The sequence below is a fragment of the Spinacia oleracea genome, chromosome 2 (assembly GCF_020520425.1).
Source record: "Spinacia oleracea cultivar Varoflay chromosome 2, BTI_SOV_V1, whole genome shotgun sequence".
Classification (NCBI taxonomy): Eukaryota; Viridiplantae; Streptophyta; class Magnoliopsida; order Caryophyllales; family Amaranthaceae; genus Spinacia; species Spinacia oleracea.
Window position 1 is genome coordinate 102,703,371 of NC_079488.1, and position 24,212 is coordinate 102,727,582.

A 24,212-nucleotide genomic window follows, 5' to 3' on the forward strand; every position below is an offset into this window, starting at 1 on the left:
CGAGGCAGTGCGCGTTGTGGCGCAGCTCGCTTGCTGCCCACACGCGACTGCCATGCCTTGCCTTCGCCCATGCCCATTCATCCATAGCTCGTGGCACACGACACAAGGCAGGGATGCTGCCTTGTGCTCGTGCACCATGCCCTTGCTCATTGCATTCGTGCCGCACGGGCGACGAGCTCCCTTGCTCGTCGTCGCATGCCCGCACTATACAACACCCCTTAAGGGTAACACGAAGCGTCCATTGCTTTGTGCGTGCAAGTTATATGAACGAATCGCATAAAAATTTAAAATTTTTATTTAAAATTAATGACAAATTAATAAATAATATTAATTTCATAATTTTAGGGCGAAAAATTGAAAATTTATTATTCAATTGATTTCCGATTATCATGGATTCAAGCCTAGGTCATAAAATTTAAAATTTATCATAAATTTACAATTTTTATGGTGGTTTTTAATCATAGGTTTCTAATTAAATTATAATTAATTATGAAAATCAAATTAATTCTAAATTATTCTAATTTTCAACAAATTAATCATAATTACAAATTAGATTGCATAATTAACAAGGCTAGGCATTCAAACTTGTTAAACATATACAGTAGGTCAATCAAAAATTCAAGATTTATCAACAAGAATCGCAAATATTTAATTTAACATCTTAAATTTACGAAATTTTGCATTCGAAAAACTAAAACCTTCGAAAAGTCATAGTTAGGCTTCGAATTTGAGAATTCTGGGTTCGGCAGAAAAACAATATTTTTGTCAAAAGTTTAGAATGCCTTTTACATGCGGAATTGACACAAAAATCACTCGATTTGGATGAGTAACGAAGAAACTGCCAAAAAACTGCGTACGTATAATTAAATAAACGCAATTTGCAATTAATTAACAATTACGAAAATTAATCACCCCTTTTAATTCTTGCAAATTTGTAATATTTAACCATGTTCATGCAATTTAGATTATGAAAATAATAAGAGGCTCGTGATACCACTGTTAGGTTATGATACATATGACAATTCATAAATCATGCGGAAAAACCATTTAGCCAGGAATACATATTATTTACACATAATCATTTAGCATAGTTTAGATGCATACTCTTTGTTGCGTGCCTTCCCTAGCTGCGCCCGAACCGAACAAGAACAAGTCTTTAGGACTCCAAGTGTCGTCCCTCCGTAGATAGTCCACAGCACGTCCGGATCCGCCTTAAGATTGACCAACTAGAATCGCCCTTAAGGTACTATTATTTTCGGCTAAAATGGGCAAGAGTTATGGCTGATTTTTCTGCTTAAAAATCCTAGTTTTGAATACTTGAAAACTTATGTATAAATAATGACCCCTAGGCCCTTATTTATAGAGGTATGGAAAAGGAATTGTAATCCTACTAGGATGTGGATTTGTTAATTAGAACTTTATTAGGACTCTAAATAACAAAGCAATTCTAATAAGATTAGGATTTTAATCTTCGCACGAATCCCAATAGAATTAGGATTTCCGGCATACGCATCGCACAAGCCGTGCACCCGCGCAGGCCTTGCGGCCCACGACAAGCGCACAGCCCATGTGCGGTGCTGCGTGCGCGCGCGCGCCCTTGGCTGGGCCTGGCCTTGCGCTGGGCCTGGTCGAGGCGTGCGTTGCGTGCGGCTCGCTGGGCGATGGCCTGGCTTCGTGCTGGGCCTTCGTCTAGCGGGCCTCGTCCGATGCTAATTCGTACGATACGCTTCCGATTAAATTCCCGATTCCGGAATTCATTTCCGATACGAACAACATTTAATATTTCCGATTCCGGAATTAATTTCCGTTTCGAACAAATATTTAATATTTCCGTTTCCGGAATTATTTTCCGATTCCGATAATATTTCCGATTCTGACAATATTTCCGTTTCCGGCAATATTTCCGATTCCGGCAATATTTCCATTTCCGATAATATTTTCCGATACGTACCATGTTTCCGTTTCCGGCAACATCTACGACTTGGATAATATTTATATTTCCGATACGATCCATATTTCCGTTTCCGGCAATATCATCGTTTCCGGAGTATTCATTTCTTGCATGTGACGATCTCAGCTCCCACTGAAACCAAGATCCGTCGATTCCGAATATCCATAGATGGAGTATTTAATGCCATCAAATACTTGATCCGTTTACGTACTATTTGTGTGACCCCACGGGTTCAGTCAAGAGTAAGCTGTGGATTAATATCATTAATTCCACTTGAACTGAAGCGGCCTCTAGCTAGGCATTCAGCTCACTTGATCTCACTGAATTATTAACTTGTTAATTAATACTGAACCGCATTTATTAGACTTAATTAACATAGAATGCATACTTGGACCAAGGGCATTATTTCCTTCATATTTACCTTATAAAACTGCAAGAGGCCCAAAAGCCCATGCACCAAAAAAGGACACTTTACAAAGCCTCTTTACCCGATGAGGACACATGTACCTATCTATGAGGTCAGCCAATCATATGGCTAGGTGTAACGCCCCGACCTCTAATTCAATAATTAAAGCATATTAGCAGCGGAATTAACCTAATTGGTCAGGGCATTACCTGCCGTAACTTCCTTTTCGGAAATTACAAGGCAAACATCAATCATAAGCCTTTAAATACTCCAAAATATATATAACAATCCTTTAATATTATTAAAATGAAACTACATAACTTACTAAGAGTCTTTAATTAAAACTATTAAACTATTAAAACTGTAAGCATAAACTAGGTGGATGATAATAAAGTGAAACTCCTCGCCACTACTCGTGTCCATCATCCCCCGCAGTACCTAAAACGGAAAACAAAACGGTGAGCCGAAGACTCAGTAACGAACTATTCTAGCAGCGTAAATTCTTTTCAATTCATTTTATTTAATAACACAGGGAGAATAGAATAAGTAAAATATTTAATAAAACATCATATTCACTTCATTCATAAACTTTGCAATTTAACATGCTAGTTGTCGGCAAGTACGAACCCTGAAGGAATTCTCCACTGGGCCTGGGCCCATAAGAGCCTGGGCTCATCGTAACATGGGGCCTGGGCCCTGAGCCTGGGCTCATAAACCATGGGAGCCTGGGCTCGTAATCCATGGGTGGACAGGTGGCCGTGGTGCATGCATGACCGATAGATAGGAAGATGGTAGTTTATATACCGCCAGACAAACCAGGTCTTTCACTTTCATTTATCATGTTTTATGTAATTTTACCAAGCCTTGGCTTGTATTTCAATTCGAAATAACATAACTCATTTAGCTCATAAAACATCACTTTGATCCTGGGATCAATAAACATATTATTTCTTTCAAAGCATTGCATAAACATAATTTTATGAGAAAACTCAATCAAATCATATTATAATAAACAATTCAAACAAATCATATTTCATTCCCACAATCCATAAAACATATCAAAACATTTAATTCATAAATTCAATCATAACGTCATAATTTCATAATACATTTATAAGGGGATTGCGGGTACTAGCAATAGTCGTTACCTCACTTCCACGACTTTGCTAAGGATTTTCGTTGGTTCGTTTGTCCTGAGCTCCGAGTCCTATTTCTTTAAAAATATTAAATAATTGAATTAGTACCAAAATGATAAATAATCTAACTTAATAATTTCGAAACTTTATAATTAACCAATTTTCTAATAATAATGTTAAAATAAATATATATATATATATATATATATATATATATATATATATATATATATATATATATATATATATATATATATATATATATATATATATATATATATATATATATATATATATATATATATATATATATATATATATATAGTTTCATAGTTTTAATGAAAATATAATAAAACGCCAATTTTAGTGAAGAATATAATTAATTGAAATTTCAATCGAAAAATGTATATATTTTCCTTAATTAATTTACACGAAAATCTTATTTAAAATTTGTCCTTGATAAATCCATTTAGTAACTTATTTTAGTTAAATCGATAATATAATTTAAAATCAATATTTTATAAAATCATAAATTTTATACGTAATGAATTTTATAAATAACGAGTTTTAATATAAATAACGAATTTTTAATTAAAATTATACTTTCGAAATTTAACGAAAATGTTATTATTAATCGAATTTTCAATCGAAATACATATATATTTGATAAATAAATTTCCATGTAATTAATATTTAAATTCCATTTGAATAAATAAAACTTGAATCTTTACTCTCATAAAATTGGTTATAAAATCTGAAAATAATAAATAATTTATTAGTAATTAATTAGATTATAAAAGATATTTATTAAAACGTAAATATTATAGAAATTCTGAAAATAATAAACAATTTTTATTAGTAATTATATATTTTGTAAAAATTATTAAACCATAAGTATTGACAAATTAAAAATCTGAAAATTCAGATTTAGCCTTACCAAAGGCCCAAATGGAATTTAGCCCAATTGTATGGGGGTTTGAGGAGAATAAAAACAAAGCCTTATAATCTGATTTATGGTTTTGGGTTTTGGTTGAGGCAAGAGCCGCACGACAGGGGAAGGGGAAACGAAGGAAGCAGGGGAGGAGGGAGCACGGTACAGGGAAGGAGGGGAAGGGAGGTGGCTGGCTGGGCGACGTGGTCTGACGCGACCGTGATGGCGGTGGTTTGCGGCGGTGGTACAAGCGAGAGAAGGAGGGAGTGCGAAAATGAAGGGGAAGCAGGGGAGGGGTTGTGAGGGAGAGTTCTGGCGATTTTGGGCGGAGCACCGGGGGTTTGTGTGGCGGCGGAGGTTGGTGTGTGGGTTGGTGATGGTGGGCGGTGGTGGAGTGCGATGGGGGTGGTGCTGCGAGTTGGAGAAAGGAGCAGGAACAGGGGAGGGGGCAGGGCGTCGCGAAGGGAGGAGAGAGCGGGGAAAGGGATACGGTGAGGTGGTGGTGTTTGGATGGTGGTGAAATGGTGGTGTACAGTGGTGGCAGACGGTGATTGTTGGCGGTTGTTGTTATTGGTGGTGGTTCAAGCAATTGGAGGAACAAGGAGGAATTGCTTCTCAGTTTTGTAAATCGATTTTGGTTGAGAAACAAAAGGTGTTGTCTGATTATAAAATCAAGAAGAGTGAAGAACAAGGTGCATTCCTTGGGCTCCAAGGAGTGAATTTGGACAGCATTTGAGGGAAGGAAGGAAGTATTGACTTCCTGGTTTGAGCGTGGAGAGCAAGCAAAAATAAAGCAGACATTTTCAATTTTTTTTTTTATTTTTTATTTTTTATTTTTTATTTATATAATAAATTCACAATATTTGGCAAAAATTCAGGATTTGTAATTAATTTTCAGAAATAAAAATGTTTAATTAAAATAATTCCTTAAAAATAAATAAATTATCGTTAACGAAAATAAATAATTTCAGTTTATAAATTTATCTTTTAAAATAAATCGTAAAAACGATTAAAATAACGAAATTCGATTATTCGTAATTAAACGAAATCAAGTTAATAAATATATTTAATTTTAATAAATCGAATTTAAAATTCCGGGGTATTACACTAGGGTTTAGGAACACTTCCTCAAAAGCTCTAGTCCTATAAATAGTTCGAATCCCAAGGTAAAAGGGCAATCAATTCATTCCTACATACTTTAAACTATTCTGCTATGTCTTCTCTCTAAAAATCACTTATCTCTCTAGACAATACTTACTTAGGCATCGGAGGGAATATTCATACGGGAATATTCTTGTTTTGCAGGTTGCAGGGAGATCGTGCCAGTGCATACTTGATACCTGCGAGGAAAGGGTGACACATCATCATCAACAAAGTTCCCACAACACTAACCATTTAGAATTTGAATGTCATTTTCAATAGAGAGATATGTATCTCATATAATAGAACCAACAAAGTTGACTTAGCTCCCATTAAACTACTCAATCCTCATCTATAAGATGATCCATAAAGGTTTATGAGTTTTTACTTGAAAACTCAAAGACGGCTACTTCTTTGACCCTTTGTTGACCCAATTATGTAAATGTCAACTCTTAAATTCCCTGAAGTTAATTCACGCTCAAAACACGTCCTATGATAATTCATAGGGTATGAGAGAAAAAGACCCCTAAAATCGCGTGCATATATAATACTAGTTCTCTATGGGAAACTGATTTAATACTTACCACGTTCTATAAAATCCTTTGCAATGTTCTTTCTAGATGTAGATTGAAATTTGGGCATTAATTTGGTGTAGAATGAGTGCATCTTGTACGGAGTGCACTCGGATAAACTATACATTAAAAATAAAATAAAAAAAATCAAAGTTAGTTATTCCTCTTTCCCGTTTGGAATTTGGATCCACCAAAAACAAAGAAAACTGAAAAATATTCCATTAAAAAACCCGTTGATGTAAAAACACAATTTTCTCGTCAAAATTTTTAAAAAACCTCAATCTTCATGCAAAACTTAGAAAGAACCTCACTCAAAATTCCGGTGCAAAGTGATAAACGAATTCATAATTTCTGGGTTTCGTGAACAAAATTAAATTGATGGGGGTCGGAGGTAAGTTCTGGGACGCGCTAAAACCCTACGCTCGATACGAGGGTTTCGATTTTCTAAGGAACAAGAAAGTTGCTGTTGATCTTTCCTTCTGGATTGTTCAACATGAAACTGCCCTTAAATCTTCTGGAGTTAGAAATCCCCATCTTCGCCTCATGTTTTTTCGCACAATTAACCTTTTTTCTAAGGTAAATCATTTTTTTTCCGATATAAACTTTTTGGGTTTTTAATTTTTTTTGTTATTTCCCCCCAAAATTTGAGTTGAATGATCACGGTAAAGTTGAATAGTTTGAATACCCAAATGGTGATCACGGTAAAGTTGAATAGTTTGAATACCCAAATGGAATTTTTTTGTACAGAATTATGCTAGAAGACTATATTTTAATTGGTTTTTCCTTAATCGTTTAAAATTCTTTCAATTCACCAGTGTTGTGTGATTGTTTCATTTGTTTGGTTAATTTTTTTAAGGGTGACTTCGTAAAGCAGGATAATTTAGTTACAATTGGTGATTGGAAAGTTGTGGTGGGTGGTGATTGATAATTGTGTTGCTGACATATTTGCAGTTTGGGGCATATCCTGTATTTGTTGTGGATGGGAAGCCATCGCACTTGAAGTCTAAAGCAAGGATTGCGCGGTTTTTTCGATCATCCGGGATTGACCTGAAAGACGTGCCCGTTGCGGAAGAGGGTGTTTCGGTTGATAGGAACAAGCTTTTTGTTAAATGTGTGGAAGAGTGTGTGGTGAGTAAGATCCTTCACGCTTATGGTTCATAAACTTTAAGGCATTTAGTTTATGTTTCCTTTTCAACTTGTTGATTTGAGTTTTGTATGCACGTAAACATGAACTTCTCCACAAATCTAGGACCCTGTTCCATGTTGGTATTAGTGGGTGGAGCAAGCTGTTGATAGTAGTGACCGGATATGCAAGAATGAGAAATGACAGTTATGTTATTACCTAACTTTTCTGTGTGTGGATTGTACACCTAATTAAATTTAATAATATCTTCTTTAGGAGCAATTAGGCCGTGCTTTTCCAAGTTCTTGCAAAGTTTAAAGAGTCACTGTTAACACAAATATGTACTTTTTATTATGTAATTACAATGGACTTAATCAAATGTCTCATTAAAGTAGTACTTGGTTCTTATTTGTTGTTTAGTAGCAGGCTGCAATGCCTTCCTGATCAAGGGTATGAACTATGGAGAATTGAACCTGCAAGGTTGTAACTACAGGGTAAGGCTACTTACAATGTGACAATATCATTTGGCCATAACTTACCTAGAAGAAGCCGTATGAGAGGCACTGGGGTAACAAAATGTTGGTAGCAAACAAGGCTTCAAATGGTCTCTGTTACTTCTTGGTAGAACAATTTTACAGGATCATTTTGTCTCAGTGCTTAGCAGCTTTTGTTGTTATTGACTCATGAAATCTATTAGACTATTACTATATTAAATATCTTTGTTGCATCTTTTAATCTTTTATCTAGTACTGTCTCGACTACTTTGGTCGTAGATATCAATGAGTTTCTCTTGGTTTTCTCCTGCCGATTTTTTTTATTTATTCTTAATGACAATTTTGAACCATGACTCCTGTTTTCATAAGTTGATACATGCTTTTGCAGGATCTTCTGGAGCTACTTGGGATGCCTGTTCTTAGAGCTAGAGGTGAAGCTGAAGCACTTTGTGCTCAATTGAACAGTGAAGGTTTTGTTGATGCTTGCATTACATCTGACAGTGATGCATTCCTTTTTGGGGCTAAGTGTGTGATAAAACACGTGGATCCTAAATCCATGGTAAAACCTTATCTTGATCTGTTTCTATTACAGCATTTCTTTCTAGTTTCTGTTTGATGCTTTTATTCTTAACCTCATTGCTTATTGTCATTCTTTTGTTTTCTGCATTCTTAGCACACTGACAAATTACAAGTTACATCTGTTTTGATTTCCATTCTGCTTAGGGACCATTTGAATGCTATTATGTGGAAGACATTGAAGTTGGTCTTGGCCTGGGAAGGAAACACTTGATAGCTGTTTCTCTTCTAGTTGGTAGTGATCATAATTTAAATGGTGTCCAAGGAATCGGGATGGAAACAGCACTTCGCTTTGTCAAAAAATTTAATGAAGACGAGGTTTTACAAAGGTTTTCCATTATTTTATTTATTTAAAAATTGTTCGCTTCTCTAGTTATTCAGCTCATTCCAAGTCAAGATAATTTTATTTGGGCATGTCTTTTTAATTACTCTTACAGGTTAAATGAGATAGGTTCTGGTCCCATGCTTCCATCTGATGCCAGTTTTAGTTCTCCTGGCAAATGTTCAAGAAGCCCGGATGTGTTCTTGCAGAAATCTAAAGCTCCTCATTGCTCTTTTTGTGGTCATCCAGGCAACAAAACTCTACATAGCAGAGTGCCTTGTGAGTATTGTCATAGCACCACAGGAACGAACTGTAGTAAAAAGTCTTTGAAGTTCAAATGTGAATGCTCTGGTTGTGAGAGGGTAACAATCTTCTCTCATCTTGCTTCTTTTTTAATGGGTTTCGAATGACTGAATAATTTTTCACGTGCCAAACAAAGCTTGTGAAAGCTCGTGTATCTCTATCCATCTATCTAACTCACCATATGCAAATTATAATATATACTTTCTCCGGCTAAAAGTTGCAGTACTTTGGCTTTTGCACAATTTATATACCAACTTTTGACAACGTTTTACAAGCATTTGACCACTTGTTTCTAGGAAAGTTTGAAAAAGATGAGTCTAAGAAAAATGTGGATAAAGTAAGAAAGTGAAGTAAAAAGGTAGAGGCCTGTAAGAAAAAGGTGTGTAGAGTAAGATAGATTTAGTGAGTTGTACAAAAATAGAATGAAGTATAAGTGAGTAGAATCAAGTTCTATATTGAATACGCCAATACTTCTCCCAGACAACTTCGTATTAATTTCCTTTGTTTAAGATGTTTATTTCATTATTTGTTCTGGTACTAATATCTGCTAAGCATCTATATGCGGGGTAAAGGTACTCTAGGGCGTTATAATAATAACTTCGTTGAGAGAATATAGTTGTTAGGGTAGAAGCTCTATAAATAGAGCAAATAAGAGAGAAAAGTTATGTTGAATTTTGTTGAGAGTTTTGGTTGGCTTTTAGAGAGTTAATTGAGAGAGAATCAAGTTTCTCGATAGTTTGAATATCCATTACTTTTCTGCAATTCCAGATTGTAATCAATCACACTTCATTTTCTTCCTCCGTTTTCACATTTTATCTCTAAATTCAGTCCAAAGTTAAGTTAATTCTTAGCAATAAGCCTCATAATTTCACATTCCATTTCCCCTCCTCAACTAGCTGTTGCCTGAAGGTGAGAATAACTCTCCCAATTATATTTGGAATTTGGATTAAGTAATGAGGCATGTTTACTTCTTATCTCTTGGATGTTGGAGGTCCCACTAAGAGCATCCCCTGTGGACTCGTGGTACAGTTAAGTCACACACTAGATAAAAAAGCTTGGGCATTTGGTACTCCACATTTCTTGAATTTCGTCCACCTTTCATGGGTGGGGTTTCCTGAGATAGCCGTAATATGTTACTCGGACTCTTCGTTTTATCTCAAGTACCCGTGTCGGATCCTCGACACTTGGACATGCGTATGGACATTCCTGACACTTCATTTTAGTCTAAAATTAAGGAAAATTTCCACAATTTAGCGTGTCGGACACTTGGACACGTACCCGTATCCGACACTCGTACCCGAGTCTGAGTAACATCGTAAGGGTTAACTAACATTTGCATTCAGAAAGTCAGATGAATGACTACTTTTCTTTGCTTTCCCTTTACAGGTGCGAGAGGAAAAGGAACTTAAGAAGAATGAAAAATTTCACCTTAGAGTGTGCAAGAAGATAGCCATGGAGTGCAATTTTCCCTGCAATGAGATCATTGAGATATATCTGACAAATGAAGGTAGCAATTTTTTTTTCATTTATTTATTTCTTTTTATCTCTATTTAGAAGTGTGTATATGATTGCTGATAGAGATGGCCAATATGTTGGGTCCGACACAACCCATAGTTGGTCACGTGGGTCGGACCCACTTATGACCCATGACACTACTCGCCCAACCCGGATATATTTTTGATGTGTCTTGGGTTGAGTTTTTCCAATACAACCCATTTCAACCCAACCCATCAAACCCAACACAACCCACCGCGGCACACCTGACCCACCCAACCCAATCCACGGAACACAACCCACCCAACACACGAACCCAACCCACTCGACACACGAACCTAACCCTGTGACCTACCACCAGACCCTCCATCTTATTTTAAACTATTTTTTATGTTTAAAATGTTAACAAATTTTGATTTTATTGTTTAAATATACATTAACTACATTTATGTGAGTATGTCAATAACATAAAAATTAATTAAGTTCGTATAAATTTGTAATTATTTAACGCTTAAATAATCGCTTTGTAGTTAACTCCTAAAACTCATCTAAACCCACCTGACCCTCATCAACTCCTAAAACTCATTTAAACCCACCAAACCCACATGACCCATTAGAGTCACATTAGAACTCAAAACATGGTTTAACCTACCAAACCCATCAGACCCACTTGACCCTCACAACCCATCACAATCCACGACCCACGTAACCCACGACCCATCACGTACTATGTTCATTTTTTCCGATACAACCCACGAACCGGCCCACACTAACTTTAATTGAGGTGGGTCGTGTGTCAACTATCCCCGACCAACGACCCACCAAACCCACCCATGACTAGGAACGACAATGGATCGGACTCAGGTCGGACCCAATAGAATCCAAATCTGACCCGATTCATAATTGGACCCTAAAATAAAGTCCATATCCGACTCCGAATTCGGATCTACAACCTCCGACTCCGACCCGAGTCCGATCTCCTTCCCTATATTTTCCCTTTCTCTGGTGCGTTTAATCTCATTAAACAGACTTTCTATTAGATTTCAACATTAATATCAAAACGCAAATGAAATTATAAAGTAAACAAACACAACATTCTTAAAGAGTATCAAATTGAAGTCTAAAATTCATATTCACATATTTACAATCGAAATATATACCAATTTAGTAAGTATATAAACTAACAAAATCTAAGAATATTACATTATAAAAGTTTACTCAGTCTAATTTTCGATACTTGAAATTATACATGGAGAATAAAATTGGAGAACAGAAAAATAAAAGAAAATAAGTTATCCTGCTACTGCTTCAGATCTAAACATTCCGCAATTTGCATGTATGGAATAATGTAATTAACCTTTGCTAAAGGTGATGAAAGAGGAAGCCAGGAAAGGAAGGAGGAAGCCAGGACGAGAGATTTTGAGGTCTAGAGTGAATGAGAGAGAAAGAGAATGGTCTTTTGAGGGAGGCGGATATACGAATTACTAGGTTTTAGACTTTTAGTTAGGTTTTTATATGCAATCGGAAATATATATATATATATATATATATATATATATATATATATATATATATATATATATATATAAGCAGATTCATTTATGTCAGATGCGGGTATTCGGGTCGGACTTTTCGCAGCCTCCATATCCGACCCGAACCCGACTCGGGACTTTAGTTTTCGGACTCGGTTTCGGACTTTTTAATTTCGGATTTGGATCGGATTTTTTGCCTCGGATCGGATCGGATCGGATGCGGACTCAATTGCCATCCTACCCAGTGTTTAAAAAAGCGCGCTTAAAGCTCGCTTAAGCGCTGAAGCTCGAAGCTCTAGGGCAAAGGGCTTAATTAGGTATGAGCGAAGCGTTTGTGAAAAAGCGCACCTAAGCGCACTTAAGCGCATGAAGCGCAAAAAGCGTATGAAGCGCGCTTTTTTGAGCTTCATTAAATTTCTTTTTTTTTTTTTCAATTTTTCACGTTAAAAGCTTTTTTTATGTTGTTATTGTCTATTGGACTACATCCTATTAATTGTTAACAATAGAAAGTGGGCCAAGAATCCAAAAGAAAAGAAAAAAAAAGAAAAAAAAGAAGATGACATATCCTTTTGAAAATAGCAGAGTATATTTGTTTCCTAGTGGATATTACATGATACACACTATGTTATATGCTTTATTTTGTTAAAACAAGGAGCAATAGGGAAGAAAATCTGATGTTTATGTGTTTTGTGGTTATTTTAGAAAGATATATATATATATTCATAATGGTAAAGGAACCTTGAATTCTCAAAAAGTGCGCTTCACTTCGATGAAGCTCGCGCTTTGCGCTTGCGCTTTACGCTTAAGCTCCAGGACATATGTCGCTTTAGTGCGCTTTGCGCTTTTTAAAACACTGATCCTACCCATGATCCACCCAACCCGCTACGTTGACCATCTCTAATTGCTGAGAACCTTCATATCTGTTGGCTACTTGGCTTTGATGGTATATCACTAGATCACCGTAATCTTTTTCCATGTTATCAAATCTAGCTGTCGTTTTGAGGAGAATGTCTTTTGCATTTAAGAAACGCATTGAAAAGGAAAGGTTAGAGATGCCAACTTTGGTTTCACTATGACTTTTGGATCTTTGTATTTCAATAGTTAGGAATACTTTTGGCAAAAACTTAATACAACATGTATTATAATGGCAAATTTGTTTTTTTTTAGGGGAAGAAAAACCCTTATATGACAAAATCTTTGTGAAAAAACACCTCATCTAATTTGTTATTTTGTGAAAAAGCACCTTATATGACTGGACCGCAGATTTTTTTAGTCCACCACATTCATGCTTTTACAATTCATGTGACGGTACTAATACTTCTAAAAGGCGTTCTATTTGCTCGTAGCACTCGTTTGATACCGGATAAAGCAAATCTTGGGTGCGGAAAATTCCCCACTGCTGCCTCCCGTAGGAGTCTGGGCCGTGTCTCAGTCCCAGTGTGGCTGATCATCCTCAACATTTTTAAGAAACACACCTTGTTCTCAGACTCCGGCAAAAAATTAAATCTCAGGCTATTGACCTTCCCTTTTCCCTCCATTTAGTGTGTGTTATTTCAGATCATCTTTTCACTCACTCGCTGCTTATATTTTCTTAACTGGTTTTCTTTTACACCCACCTTAACGTTCTTAACTTGTTATCTCCCAAACTACACCAACTGAAAAACATTATAGGGTGTCAAAAATCTGGGCAGATATTTGAACTATCTCCAATTTATTTCATTCCCTTTTCTTTTTTATTATCCGAATTAGAGTTTGTGCTTATGGGGTTTTCCAATTAGGAAATTCAAATAGGGAATTCAAGTGGAAAATTTAATTTGGAATTGATAGGGATATGAAATTGGAAAATTCGTCGTGGGTTTCAGTTACCAAATTGAATTGATAATATCAATAAATGTTTGATGTGTGTTTTTGTATTTTGTTTACAGAAGGACTTCTCCGTTAGTGTTCTATTGATATTAGGTAAATTTGGTGTGGTTTCTTCATTTATTTGTAGCAAAGGAGTCATTAGAGGAAGTTCATCTAATACTAAAAGAAGCTAATTACCCGAGTGAACATGTTGTGGAGAAGCTTCAATGTGATGATAATGGCACTATGGCAGTAACGGTGATAGAAAGGAAAGAACACGAAGACAAAGAGGAGAAATATAGTTGAGGAGGACTTTGTAGTTATTACAGGGTGAAAAGAGAGTGGGAATAGAGATTGGGTGTTGCGAGATACACTTAAAAAGGAGGATAGAATGGAGGTCCAAAGGCTGGAGATTTGATTTTTTAGCGGAATTTGAGCATAAGGTGGCTTTTTTAATAAAAAAATGTTATTTAAGGGGTTTTCTCACAAAACAATTTTTATATAAGATGTTTTTTCACAAAATTTGGGTCATAGAAGGTCTTTATGACAAATTTGCCTGTTAATATCCCAAATCAAATAAATGTCAACTTCACAAAGGTGTGATTTTATGTGATTTCAATTAAGAATGTTGTTGTAAATGGTGTTTGCAAGATCTACTTTATTTTTCCAAGCATTTTATCCTGCTTTCCTTATGGACAGTTAGTCAACAGTATTTGCTAAATAGTGAAACATTGTTTTTGTTTCCAAGATTTGTTGTTTTGGATATTTAAGAATATGTGTACAGAGTCATTCATATTGCTTGCGCTTACTGTTGGTAACTATCAAGTATCCACCATCTTTGCTTGTAGATAATGATGACTTCAGTGCACGTTTATTGTGGAAAGGACCGGATATTGAAATGTTAATTGATTTTTTGGCTTGTCATCTACATTGGGAGCCATCTTACATTCGGCAGCACATATTCCCGATGCTCTCCACCATTTTCCTGAGAGATATGGCTTTGAATCCTAGTGACATTTTATTGCATGGACAATACAAGTTTGACTCTATTCAACGTGTAAAGATTAGGTATGGTCATCAATATTATGTGGTCAGGTGGGGGAATTTTGCATCAGTAATGAGCGATGTCAACTGTTCAGTATCTTCTGAAGGATATTATGTAGTATCTGATTCTGAATCTGAAGATACTCAAATGGATGGACCTTGCAATGGTTTGGATGAGTTGAATGTCCCCCAAGTTCAAGTTGACAGCGGATGCAGCTTTATATTGACAGATGAAAATTTGGAGCTAGTCCAAGCTGCTTTTCCAGCAGAAGTTGACAGCTTTTGGCAGCAGAAGGTATAACTCATTTGATCTGTATTCCTTCTGCTATTACCTGCCAGGTGGTAGTAATATAGTGCTAAGACTGCTAACACCTATCTTTTTGCATTTATCATACTTCTGTAGTGTTCAAAGATTTAGGGATTATCTTTCTATCTGTCTCGTCTACTTGTCTACTGACAGGAAATTAAAGAATCTAAAAGAAGAATGTCCAGACCTGGGGGAACATGCATAGAGTCTCCATCTCCAAATTCAGGCGGTGTTCAACTAGCAATTACTGACTATTATCGTTCAAGCAAACTACTAAATCAGGCTAAAGACAACCATAATTCAGCTCAAAATGAAGAAACTGGATGTTTGAAGGAAAAGAGAAATGCTTCAAGTTCAAGCCTTCCTAAATCTGTGAGACGCCGGCTTTTGTTTAGCTAAATCCTTTGCCTGAAAGTTTGCGGACGTAACTTGTACATTTTAACTTTCGTAAGTCCTTGGTAGCCATGTAGGTTAAATTCAAGCATGTTTAATCAGCTTGTACATTTAACTTTTGTAAGTCCTCGGTAGCCATGTAGGTTAAATTCAAGCATGTTTAATCAGCTTTGTGATAATTGATTGAGCTGATCTGATGGAAGCTAGTCACTATTCCCACTAATATTTTTTTCTTCTTCCTATGTGTATGTGTAAATTCATTGGATTTAAGAACTCTGAAGTCTTAATCTTATTGCGGAACTAACTATCTCTGTTACTGATCCACAGTCCAAACAAGTGACTGATTAGCGACAAGGAGATACGAGGGAAGGAGAGAGAGCATGGCTAATGCCTTTTGAATGTGTTGTATACTTGTATTATCTTATAAGTGACTGAAATGAGCTTATTAGAGCAGTAGTGAAGGAGGAGGGAGAGCGATTCTGAGAGGTAAGGAGGAAGTGGTGCACCACCCAGGCTTACACGGATACATTTTGTGGTTGGGTGAGGAACTCATTAAACAGGTGTTGCTGTTTTAGTTCTCCTTCCTCCATACAATATGACCTCTCAGTTTTGAACTCCATTGTTATAACTAACATCTTTTTAGTTCCTGTGAGTTACTTTTCAGTACTTAATGTCATTCTAGTAACTAACATTTCTCTAGTTTGTGGCATAAGTGTAAAAGACATTTTTAGTGTTAAGAAATCAGTGACATGGTAATTAGACTACATTAAATTCAATGTTTTGCAAACCTACTGGACATACTCTATATTTTGATAACTTTCTGGTGTAATATGCTTATAGTAATTAAGAACTCCATGTAGCAAGTAGTATTGATATTTAGTAGATTGACGCTCTTACTACTTCTGAGGCTACACCGGCCCCACATTCGTGGATATGCATATTTTTGCTGCTGTTGGAGCCTTGGAGGTATGTGTACCTTATTTGCAACTTCCCTGCTGAAAGCTTGCAGCATCAGTGGTCAGTGCCGGAAGTGCATTACTGTTGTGGACTTGTAGTGTTGTGTCATTGTGTGTATTTTACTCTTTTCTCTCTGTTTGGGTTTTTTCTTCCAGGTTTTGTAGTTGTAAGTGATTGTTTAAAGGTTATAGATTTTCTGACCAGAGGTTTTGCTGATGAAGAATTAGAAGACAGGTGTAGATTGCACAAGTTGTGCTATTACAGACACAGACCATTCCGTTAGCATTAAGCATGATGGTCCTATGCAGGGAAGTATTTTCTGTTCAGATATCTCATGTTATGGTCTCTGCATAATTATTTAATATAATTTCAGGTGTTTCTGAACATTACTGTCTTGTCTATCACTCAGTTTAAATATTGGTAATCTCAAGGAAGGTCTGTCAGCAGTCTCAGCACAACGAAGTTGAGAACTTATCCTAAGAATAAAAGAAAAAGATGGTAGTGAGTTACAAAGGTAATTATCCATGTGTTTATTACTACGTATTACTTTGTCAGCTCCTTGATGTCTATCACTCAGCAGTATCTAAGTTCTATTAGGATGATATTGCCTTTACTTGTTTGTGTCCGGCCAGAGCTGCTTATCTTCTTCATCTGCTATCTCATGTTGTATACCATTTTCTTGTTTTTATGATGTTGAAGAGTGTACTTGAGGTTATAGGTGGTAAAAAAAAAATTGTGCCTTGATCATATTTAAAGAGCACGAGCCTATGAATGTAGTAGCATGAACATGAAAGGAGAGGAGGCTTTTTCCAGGTGCGTTATGAACTTTAGTGGACAAACTTTTGCAGATTTGTCGTCTATCCTCTCACTTGGTCCTCTGATTTTGAGGCATTATTTATTTATTTTTGTTTGAAGTTGCTAGTTTGCAGCCCTTGTCTGTTTACATTGATGCAGTCATTCTTGATGTTACTAATCTCCCAGATTTTCATTAGCATCTCATGCACACAAATATAGCCGTTCGTCTCTGAACTTGAATTGGGAAATCTCTAAACTACTCATATCAGCCTAGGCATTTGACTGTTTAACTATCTAATACTTCGTATATTTTATGGCCTACAAACAAACATGAGGTTGTGTAGACTAATTTGCTGTGACTCTGTGAGTGGCTTACTTTTAATTGATGATTAGGTGTTTTTTTCCTGCATCGTTTTCAATATTAAAACAAATTATTCAGATGTACAAGTACAGGTGACAAGATTATTGATCATCGTAATACTCGATAATTTGATTAACCTTGTTAAATTATCTAGGTGATGTATTGCGAAAGTTTCACTTTTCACCTTCTATTCCTTTAGGAAGGTAATACTCAAGTCTTAACGGTTAAGTTCATGAATTAATTGTATGTCAATTGTGGAAAGTTGTTAGATTTCATTGATTATGGGCTATTGCATGTGATCGTTAGTTCTTACTTTACAGCATCAGCTTCTTGTTAGTGTTGTTTCCGCTCCTCCAGTCAATTGTGAACGTTAAACATGGGAAGTCCTTCCGTAGACATGTTTATTTCCTGAGTAGGGTCCTACAATTATTATATGATGAGTGCAAGTTATAATTTTGAAAGCCACCTGGGAGTCTTCATATAGTGAGCTCTTTTACCTCTGCCCTAGAAATGACAAATTTGAAAGAAAGACGGAAATATTACACTTAAGAGATGTTTCTCTTTCATAACATATATGTGGGACTCCTAGATACGGCATTTGAACTTTGAAGCATCAACCAAGATAATGGTACGGCATCCTCCAACCCCCAAAATAAATAAAAAATAGCTGGACAAGAGTGGCGTTAGTTATACCAACCACAACTTGGGTGCTGGGAACCACACATCATTAAGCAGATGCATCTTACAACACCAACTATAGGCACAGGTGCACTTAGTTACATAAGTGACACTGGAGGTCTGAGATTCTTCCGGAGTGCACCCATGGCTATAGTTGGTGTTCTGGAGTTCACCCGCTCAAAGTTGTGCTGACTCCTTACACCCAAGCCATAGTTGGTGTCATTGAGGCCAAAATAAATAAAATAGTTGTTTAGTTTAAGGACCTTAACAAAATTAACATAGTAAAGTAAATAACTTTGTACCATATAATACAATGAATCAATACTTAGTCGAAGTAAGTGTATTAGCTGTAATCACATGTAATGGCTTGTCGAATCAAGTTTCTGCCACGTTCTCTTTTTCAAATTTGAACGCTGTTTATCCTTGTCGTTTTTGTCTTGTCAAGGTGTAACAGAATTGAAAATCTGTTCTGGCCTGGATTCTGTTTGGATATTAATTTACTTGGACTTATATGGTAGATTTCATCAAATAATTATGAGACTTTAATTTTGGTAGTCTGGAAATTTCTTACCGTTTCAATTGGCAACGTTTCTTGTACGAAAATTTCTGGCTCCGTATCCTTATTTTGATAAGGTTTGCTCATCTATATAAAATTATAAACCCGATTCAGTTGCTTCATTGGTCTGCATAGACATCAGTCACATCACTTCTCCTTTTTTTGCCTCTTTATTTCTGATTCTATCTTAATTTTGTTTGTGCTTTGCAGTATGGATGTTAAGTCTTTTACTGATATTTGCATCTTGCTCGTGGATCCTGACACTAGATCCTCAAGAAATACGTTGGAAGTCTTGCTTGATGCCAATTACCGAGGTTTGTCCTGAATCATTAAATTAACCTTATATTTTGCATGCACTTATTAGAGGAGTATTTTTTCTTGAATCTGATAAGAAATCCATATTATTACCTCCATGTTTGATTTGGGGAAACTGTAGTTCTGTAATAAGTACTAATAATCATTTTGACGCTGTTAGATCTACTTAATGCAGATGACCCATGTCATTAATGACATTTTTCGTTAATTTGCAACAGCTCAAACTAGTTCTCATGTCTCTTTGCTTTTATTTGATTTGATTTACTTTTGCAAGTTTTCTCTAATTTAAATAAAATAAATGAAGACGCATGCATACTGAGTTTAGAACGAAGAAATTTAGTAGCGTGTCAATTCTTCCATTTGATGATTATTAATGTATTTTTTTAGTTAAAAGAAGAAAAAAAAACCTGAGTTTAAAGAGTTCCATCATTGGATATTTACTTTTGAATCAATTAATTTACCTTTAAGGATTTCTTGCTTACTTTTGACAGACAAATTTGGTTCTCATTTTCCATTATAGACTTGATTCTCTCCCTCTCCCCCCTCTCTTTCTCTCTCTTTCTCTCTCATTCTCTCTCTCTGTATATCTATCTATCTATGTAAATTAATCATAGTTTTTTTTTATGTATTCCAAGAAATTTCGATATTCATACCTTTAGTAACGATCGAAATATGCTGTAAAATAAGATCCGTTTTGTCATATTTTTATAATGCCTTCGTTTTTTTAGATCTACTCACTTTTTGTTTTCATTCGTTCTTCTTTGTTCTACTCACTTTTACTCTAACCCCTCCTTTTTGGCAACTTTTTTTTTCATGTTAGTTACCAGATTTCTCTCACTCTCTTCCTAAAAGTTAAAGTACCCACATGGGTGATCCTTCTTTGGGGTTTTCCTTGGGTTTGTATTGTTAAAATAAAAGATTAGGAGTGAAGAAGATGGAGAGGATACAACTTATAATTCAAGGAGATTTTTTAAGGAAACTTGAATGTACAATGATAGTTTATTCTTTATTTTTTACTCGGCGTGCATTGTACGAGTCTAAAGCTAATCGAAATAAAAGGGTTGTTTGGTTTGTGGAACTCAATGGTTTGATTTGGAGTTAAAATTCCAATACAGATAAGTCACTTGTTCGTTTGAGAGGATTGGGAATATATGGGGGTGAAGATTGGGAACAGAAGGGGGCTATTCTGACTATTCTATTACCATTTGAGGAAGGTGAGCAGGTATTGAGCGATGAGAATTGAGATGGATATAACGGACTCATGTAGCCATGGATGAAAGGGAACAGGAAGGTGATATTCTCACCATTCTATTACCAGAGGTCGGTAGCACAGTAGTTATTAGGTGGATAGGTATTGAGATGGGTATAAGTTCTGTTTACTAATTCTATTACCGTAGAACATACTCATTTAGCCATTGATGGAAGGGAAGGGGAAGAGGATATTTATTTCCAACACATCCAGACAAGGGAAAATCACTAATTTTTTGAATTGCACTACACCAATTTCTACATTCCCACCTTCTAACCTCTAAACTCCCATTCTCCAATACAAATGCCCCGTGAAGGATCAGCTGTTTATGAAGCTTGGAGTTTTATTTTCCTCTAGCTGCTGCTATTCAGTTGGTACTTATTACTTGGTAGTGCCAAGCTGCCAACATTGCCCTTTTCTGTGTGCTGTAGCAGGATTGTAGATTTACATGTAGTGGACTGGCCAAGATTTACAGATATTGTTTAGTTTTTCCTATCACTATGTCCTTTTTTGCTTATCTGTCTTGATCTGCTCCATTTTGTGCATTTAAGTGTTCTCATGATCGTGAATCTGAATCTTCCGTTCTTTCCGTTTGGGATATAGTGTCCCTTTTGGAAAGCCAATTGTCAAAGCTTGTTAACTTTTACTGAGGTAAAAATTGGACCACGGGATGGGATGTAGAAATGAATGACAGGTCAATGTTGATTGTGCAAATGTGCTTTCTGAATTCCTCTTGAAAAATATTTTTGAAAAAAGTTTACTGAGTATTTTTAACTAATAACTCCGTTTTCTTGAGTTCTGCTAGTTTGATGTAGCTCCAATAACCAAGAAGAATAGGAAGAGAGTGAACAGTTGTGCCTTTTTGGGTAATTCTGGGAAGAAAAAGGTGATTTGGGTCCCATGTTTTGGGGTATTGAAGGATAAAAGAGGAAAAACATTGGTTAAATAAGGAATAAAGTAAGATTGAGTAGAATATTAAAATTAGATGTAAAAGGAAAGTGAGTATGGAGGGTATATAAATGTTTGAAGATTGTGATTGTTTCCTTACTTTCCTCCATATAACCGTGCATTATGTTATCACCACTTCATTGGCATTCTCTGAGTTATTGCCTCCTATGGCTGTATCACTAGTTGTCACAGCTTGCCAAGGAACAGATGCACTGAACACGTTACAAAACAAGAAACGAAAAGTTGACTTGGTGTTGATGACCACCAAATTGCCCGATATGTGTGCCTTTGAGGTTTTAGACATCCTGCAGATGAATTTCAGGCTGCCGGTTGTCAGTAAGTGTCAGTTACATTTCCTTTCAATTATGCGCTTTCACTTTTTCTCTCACTAACCCGTGGTACTTTCTTCAGTGGTTTGTGATACTTATCATGGTCCAACCATGCTGAGATTTCTCCAGAACGGAGCAATGTACTGCCTTGTGAAGCCTCTGCTTCCTAAGAATGTTAAAACCCTGTGGCAGCATTCCATAATAATGGAAAGAGAACTTAATCGAGACTACTGTGAATCCCCTCTTTTGGAATTTACCGATAAGGAAGCTGAGAATCATCAAGCGGAGGAATTGGACAAAGGTGAGGGCTCGTCTACGGGACTGTCATCATCATTTACTTGGACATCATCTCTAGAAGCCAATTTGATAAGAATTGTTCGCGATTTGGGAGTTGATGGTAATATTATAATTAACCTGTAAACTGATGCATTTTGTATTTGAAAAAGTTTTCATGTTTGTGCTATGATTAATGGATGTTTCTACTATAAATCCAGTTGCTACTCCAGCAGAGCTTATTCGTCGTATGAACGTTCCTGGGCTCACTATAGACTTTGTCATTGAGAAATTACAGGTTAGTTTCTGTTATAATAAGGGTTTCAAAATTTCTATGTGTGATGTGGAAATGGCTGAAAATTTACAATCCTGTTGTTCCTTCTGAATCTTTGTCTTTCCCCACAAATTTACTTGCAGACTTAGTTACTGTCGGTCGGTGTGTATCAACTATTGGTTGAATGTTGCAGGAACTCGAAATATACCCAGAAACGCTAGAGTTGCAGTTCAATAGTGTCACCGTCTCCCCTACTCCAGCACCCCATCCGATTGCTGGGCCAGAAATGCCATGAGCAACGTGGGACCTTTCAGGTTCAATGCAGATACCGTCAATGGCGCTTGGAAGTGGAGCTGATGTGGGAGACCTTTCAAAATGAATCTGAATTAAATTTGTCAAGTCTTCAAGAATCAAAATGAACATGCAAGCTGTAATGCCCATGTTGCAGGCAATTATATGTTATGTATTCTGTTGTAAGAAGTTTGGTTGCAGACTTAAATTGTTGCTTTCTAGTACTGCTTTCATTTGCTACAATGCTTTCATTAAGGCTCCGTTTGGTTTGTGGAAAAGGTTTTCGGTGAAAAATGATTTTCCATTAAAACATTTATAAGGAAAAATAAAATTGTAAAATAGTTTTCCTTTGTTCAAAAAATCCATAGAAACAGGAAAGTAAGTAGATGATGCGATGGGAGAATAGGGAAGTTAGAGGAAAAATGATGTCCTTTTTCAAATTGAAAAATGTTTTCTACTTTTCCAAATGGAAAATTGTTTGAAAATTCTTGTATATATTTGCTTTTAGTTTCCTTTTAGTTTACTTTTTTGTTGTTTGTTTTTTTTAGCTTAGTTTCTTAGTTTGTTGTGTAGATTGATTATAGTTTAGATTTTAGCATTTTTTTTTTTGTGGAGTATAGTGTTGGCGTGGAGTGTCGGGCTTCAGGTTTGTATTCTTCCGGAGGATGGAGCGTTATCCTATATCGTTCGGCTAATCGTCTATCTTTGAAGTCTATTCACCAAGTTTTCTTGGAACTGGGGCTGGGGTAGTATGAGGTTAGAACGCAGTTTCAATGTACGGTCTGTTCTACAAGAAGTATTTTATTAGCTCGAAATCATTGTAATTCACCCATTCGAAAGGATGGTGTCAGGTAGTCCGCCTGGGTTTTCTTTCCTTATCAAAAAAAAAAAAAGAAAAAAGAAAATTGTTTTTCCCTAAATGAAGTGTGACCAAGTGAGTCCGCTGACCCTAATACTTGAGAGAGCATCAAGCTAAAGCTTAACGTACAACCATGGCAGACTGCCTAGCGTTCTTATTGAGATTAAACGAGATGAAGGAAAGCTTTAAAATATGGTGTGGCTCCGTATATACTTATATGAATCATATGAACATTACACGGTCGTTGTCCTCATCAATACTACTCTTTGACTTGTTTTGAATAAAATAATAGTGTGATGTTATTTTACACAGTTAAACATTATTTTATTTTTCTATGGAAAAGAAAAAAATTTCACAAAATTATACATCTACTACCAATTTTTTTCCTAAATCTAATTTAACCATCCTCGGTTGCTTTAAAGTTCTACAATCTACATGTACTCACTTTCTAAAAGTCCACATAATTTCTTGCAATTTAAATTTTTATATTATGTAAACAATTAGGAGGCCTTCTCTCGAAAGTAACACAATATACAACCGGCCATTTGACCACATTGGTAAAAAAAAAAGTGAACGCTATGTGCTAATTTGGTAAATTTAAATCATAACGGCAACGAGTAAGTCAAAATTTGGCTGGAATTTATAAAACTCAACCTCGTGATTTTCACGTTCTTAATATCATTTTTTCCGTTGTTTTCTTCATTCCTCCCTCTTCTTCTCTTTCATTTTTTTTGTTGACATCATTGCTGACGGTTTGT

The 24,212-nt window shown here is 36.0% G+C and overlaps 2 protein-coding genes across 5 annotated transcripts; both read left to right on the plus strand.

The window, feature by feature from the left end:
- Positions 1-6,312: 6,312 nt before the first annotated feature.
- Positions 6,313-15,811, plus strand: LOC110799559 (flap endonuclease GEN-like 1). 2 transcript variants are annotated; one of them, XM_022004821.2, is made up of 8 exons: positions 6,313-6,712; positions 7,088-7,264; positions 8,142-8,312; positions 8,477-8,658; positions 8,767-9,013; positions 10,341-10,461; positions 14,674-15,164; positions 15,330-15,811. In XM_022004821.2, exons 1-8 carry the CDS (start codon positions 6,515-6,517, stop codon positions 15,573-15,575), a joined length of 1,833 nt encoding a protein of 610 aa, XP_021860513.1. In that variant the 5' UTR covers positions 6,313-6,514; the 3' UTR covers positions 15,576-15,811. The 2 variants fall into 2 exon arrangements, with proteins under 2 accessions (XP_021860513.1, XP_021860514.2); XM_022004822.2 differs by lacking the exons at positions 6,313-6,712; positions 7,088-7,264 and adding an exon at positions 7,697-7,753.
- A 222-nt stretch (positions 15,812-16,033) lies between these two features.
- On the plus strand, positions 16,034-22,816 carry LOC110799560 (two-component response regulator ORR21). 3 transcript variants are annotated; one of them, XM_056837556.1, is made up of 7 exons: positions 16,034-17,040; positions 17,226-17,339; positions 19,127-19,230; positions 21,612-21,764; positions 21,840-22,154; positions 22,252-22,328; positions 22,498-22,816. In XM_056837556.1, exons 2-7 carry the CDS (start codon positions 17,308-17,310, stop codon positions 22,597-22,599), a joined length of 783 nt encoding a protein of 260 aa, XP_056693534.1. In that variant the 5' UTR covers positions 16,034-17,040; positions 17,226-17,307; the 3' UTR covers positions 22,600-22,816. The 3 variants fall into 3 exon arrangements, with proteins under 3 accessions (XP_056693534.1, XP_056693533.1, XP_021860517.1); XM_056837555.1 differs by lacking the exon at positions 17,226-17,339 and adding an exon at positions 17,837-17,885; XM_022004825.2 differs by lacking the exon at positions 17,226-17,339.
- Positions 22,817-24,212: the final 1,396 nt, after the last annotated feature.

What these genes read in the sequence shown, in the direction of transcription:
- LOC110799560 (XM_056837555.1), top strand. An exon ending in TTTCAGGCTGCCGGTTGTCA is followed by an intron (nt 21,765 to 21,839) that starts GTAAGTGTCAGT and finishes TACTTTCTTCAG; the next exon opens with TGGTTTGTGATACTTATCAT. An exon ending in TTGTCATTGAGAAATTACAG is followed by an intron (nt 22,329 to 22,497) that starts GTTAGTTTCTGT and finishes TGAATGTTGCAG; the next exon opens with GAACTCGAAATATACCCAGA.
- LOC110799559 (XM_022004821.2), top strand. Translation starts at nt 6,515, where the DNA reads ATGGGGGTCGGAGGTAAGTTCTGGGACGCGCTAAAACCCTACGCTCGA. An exon ending in ACGTGGATCCTAAATCCATG is followed by an intron (nt 8,313 to 8,476) that starts GTAAAACCTTAT and finishes CATTCTGCTTAG; the next exon opens with GGACCATTTGAATGCTATTA. An exon ending in GATATATCTGACAAATGAAG is followed by an intron (nt 10,462 to 14,673) that starts GTAGCAATTTTT and finishes CTTTGCTTGTAG; the next exon opens with ATAATGATGACTTCAGTGCA.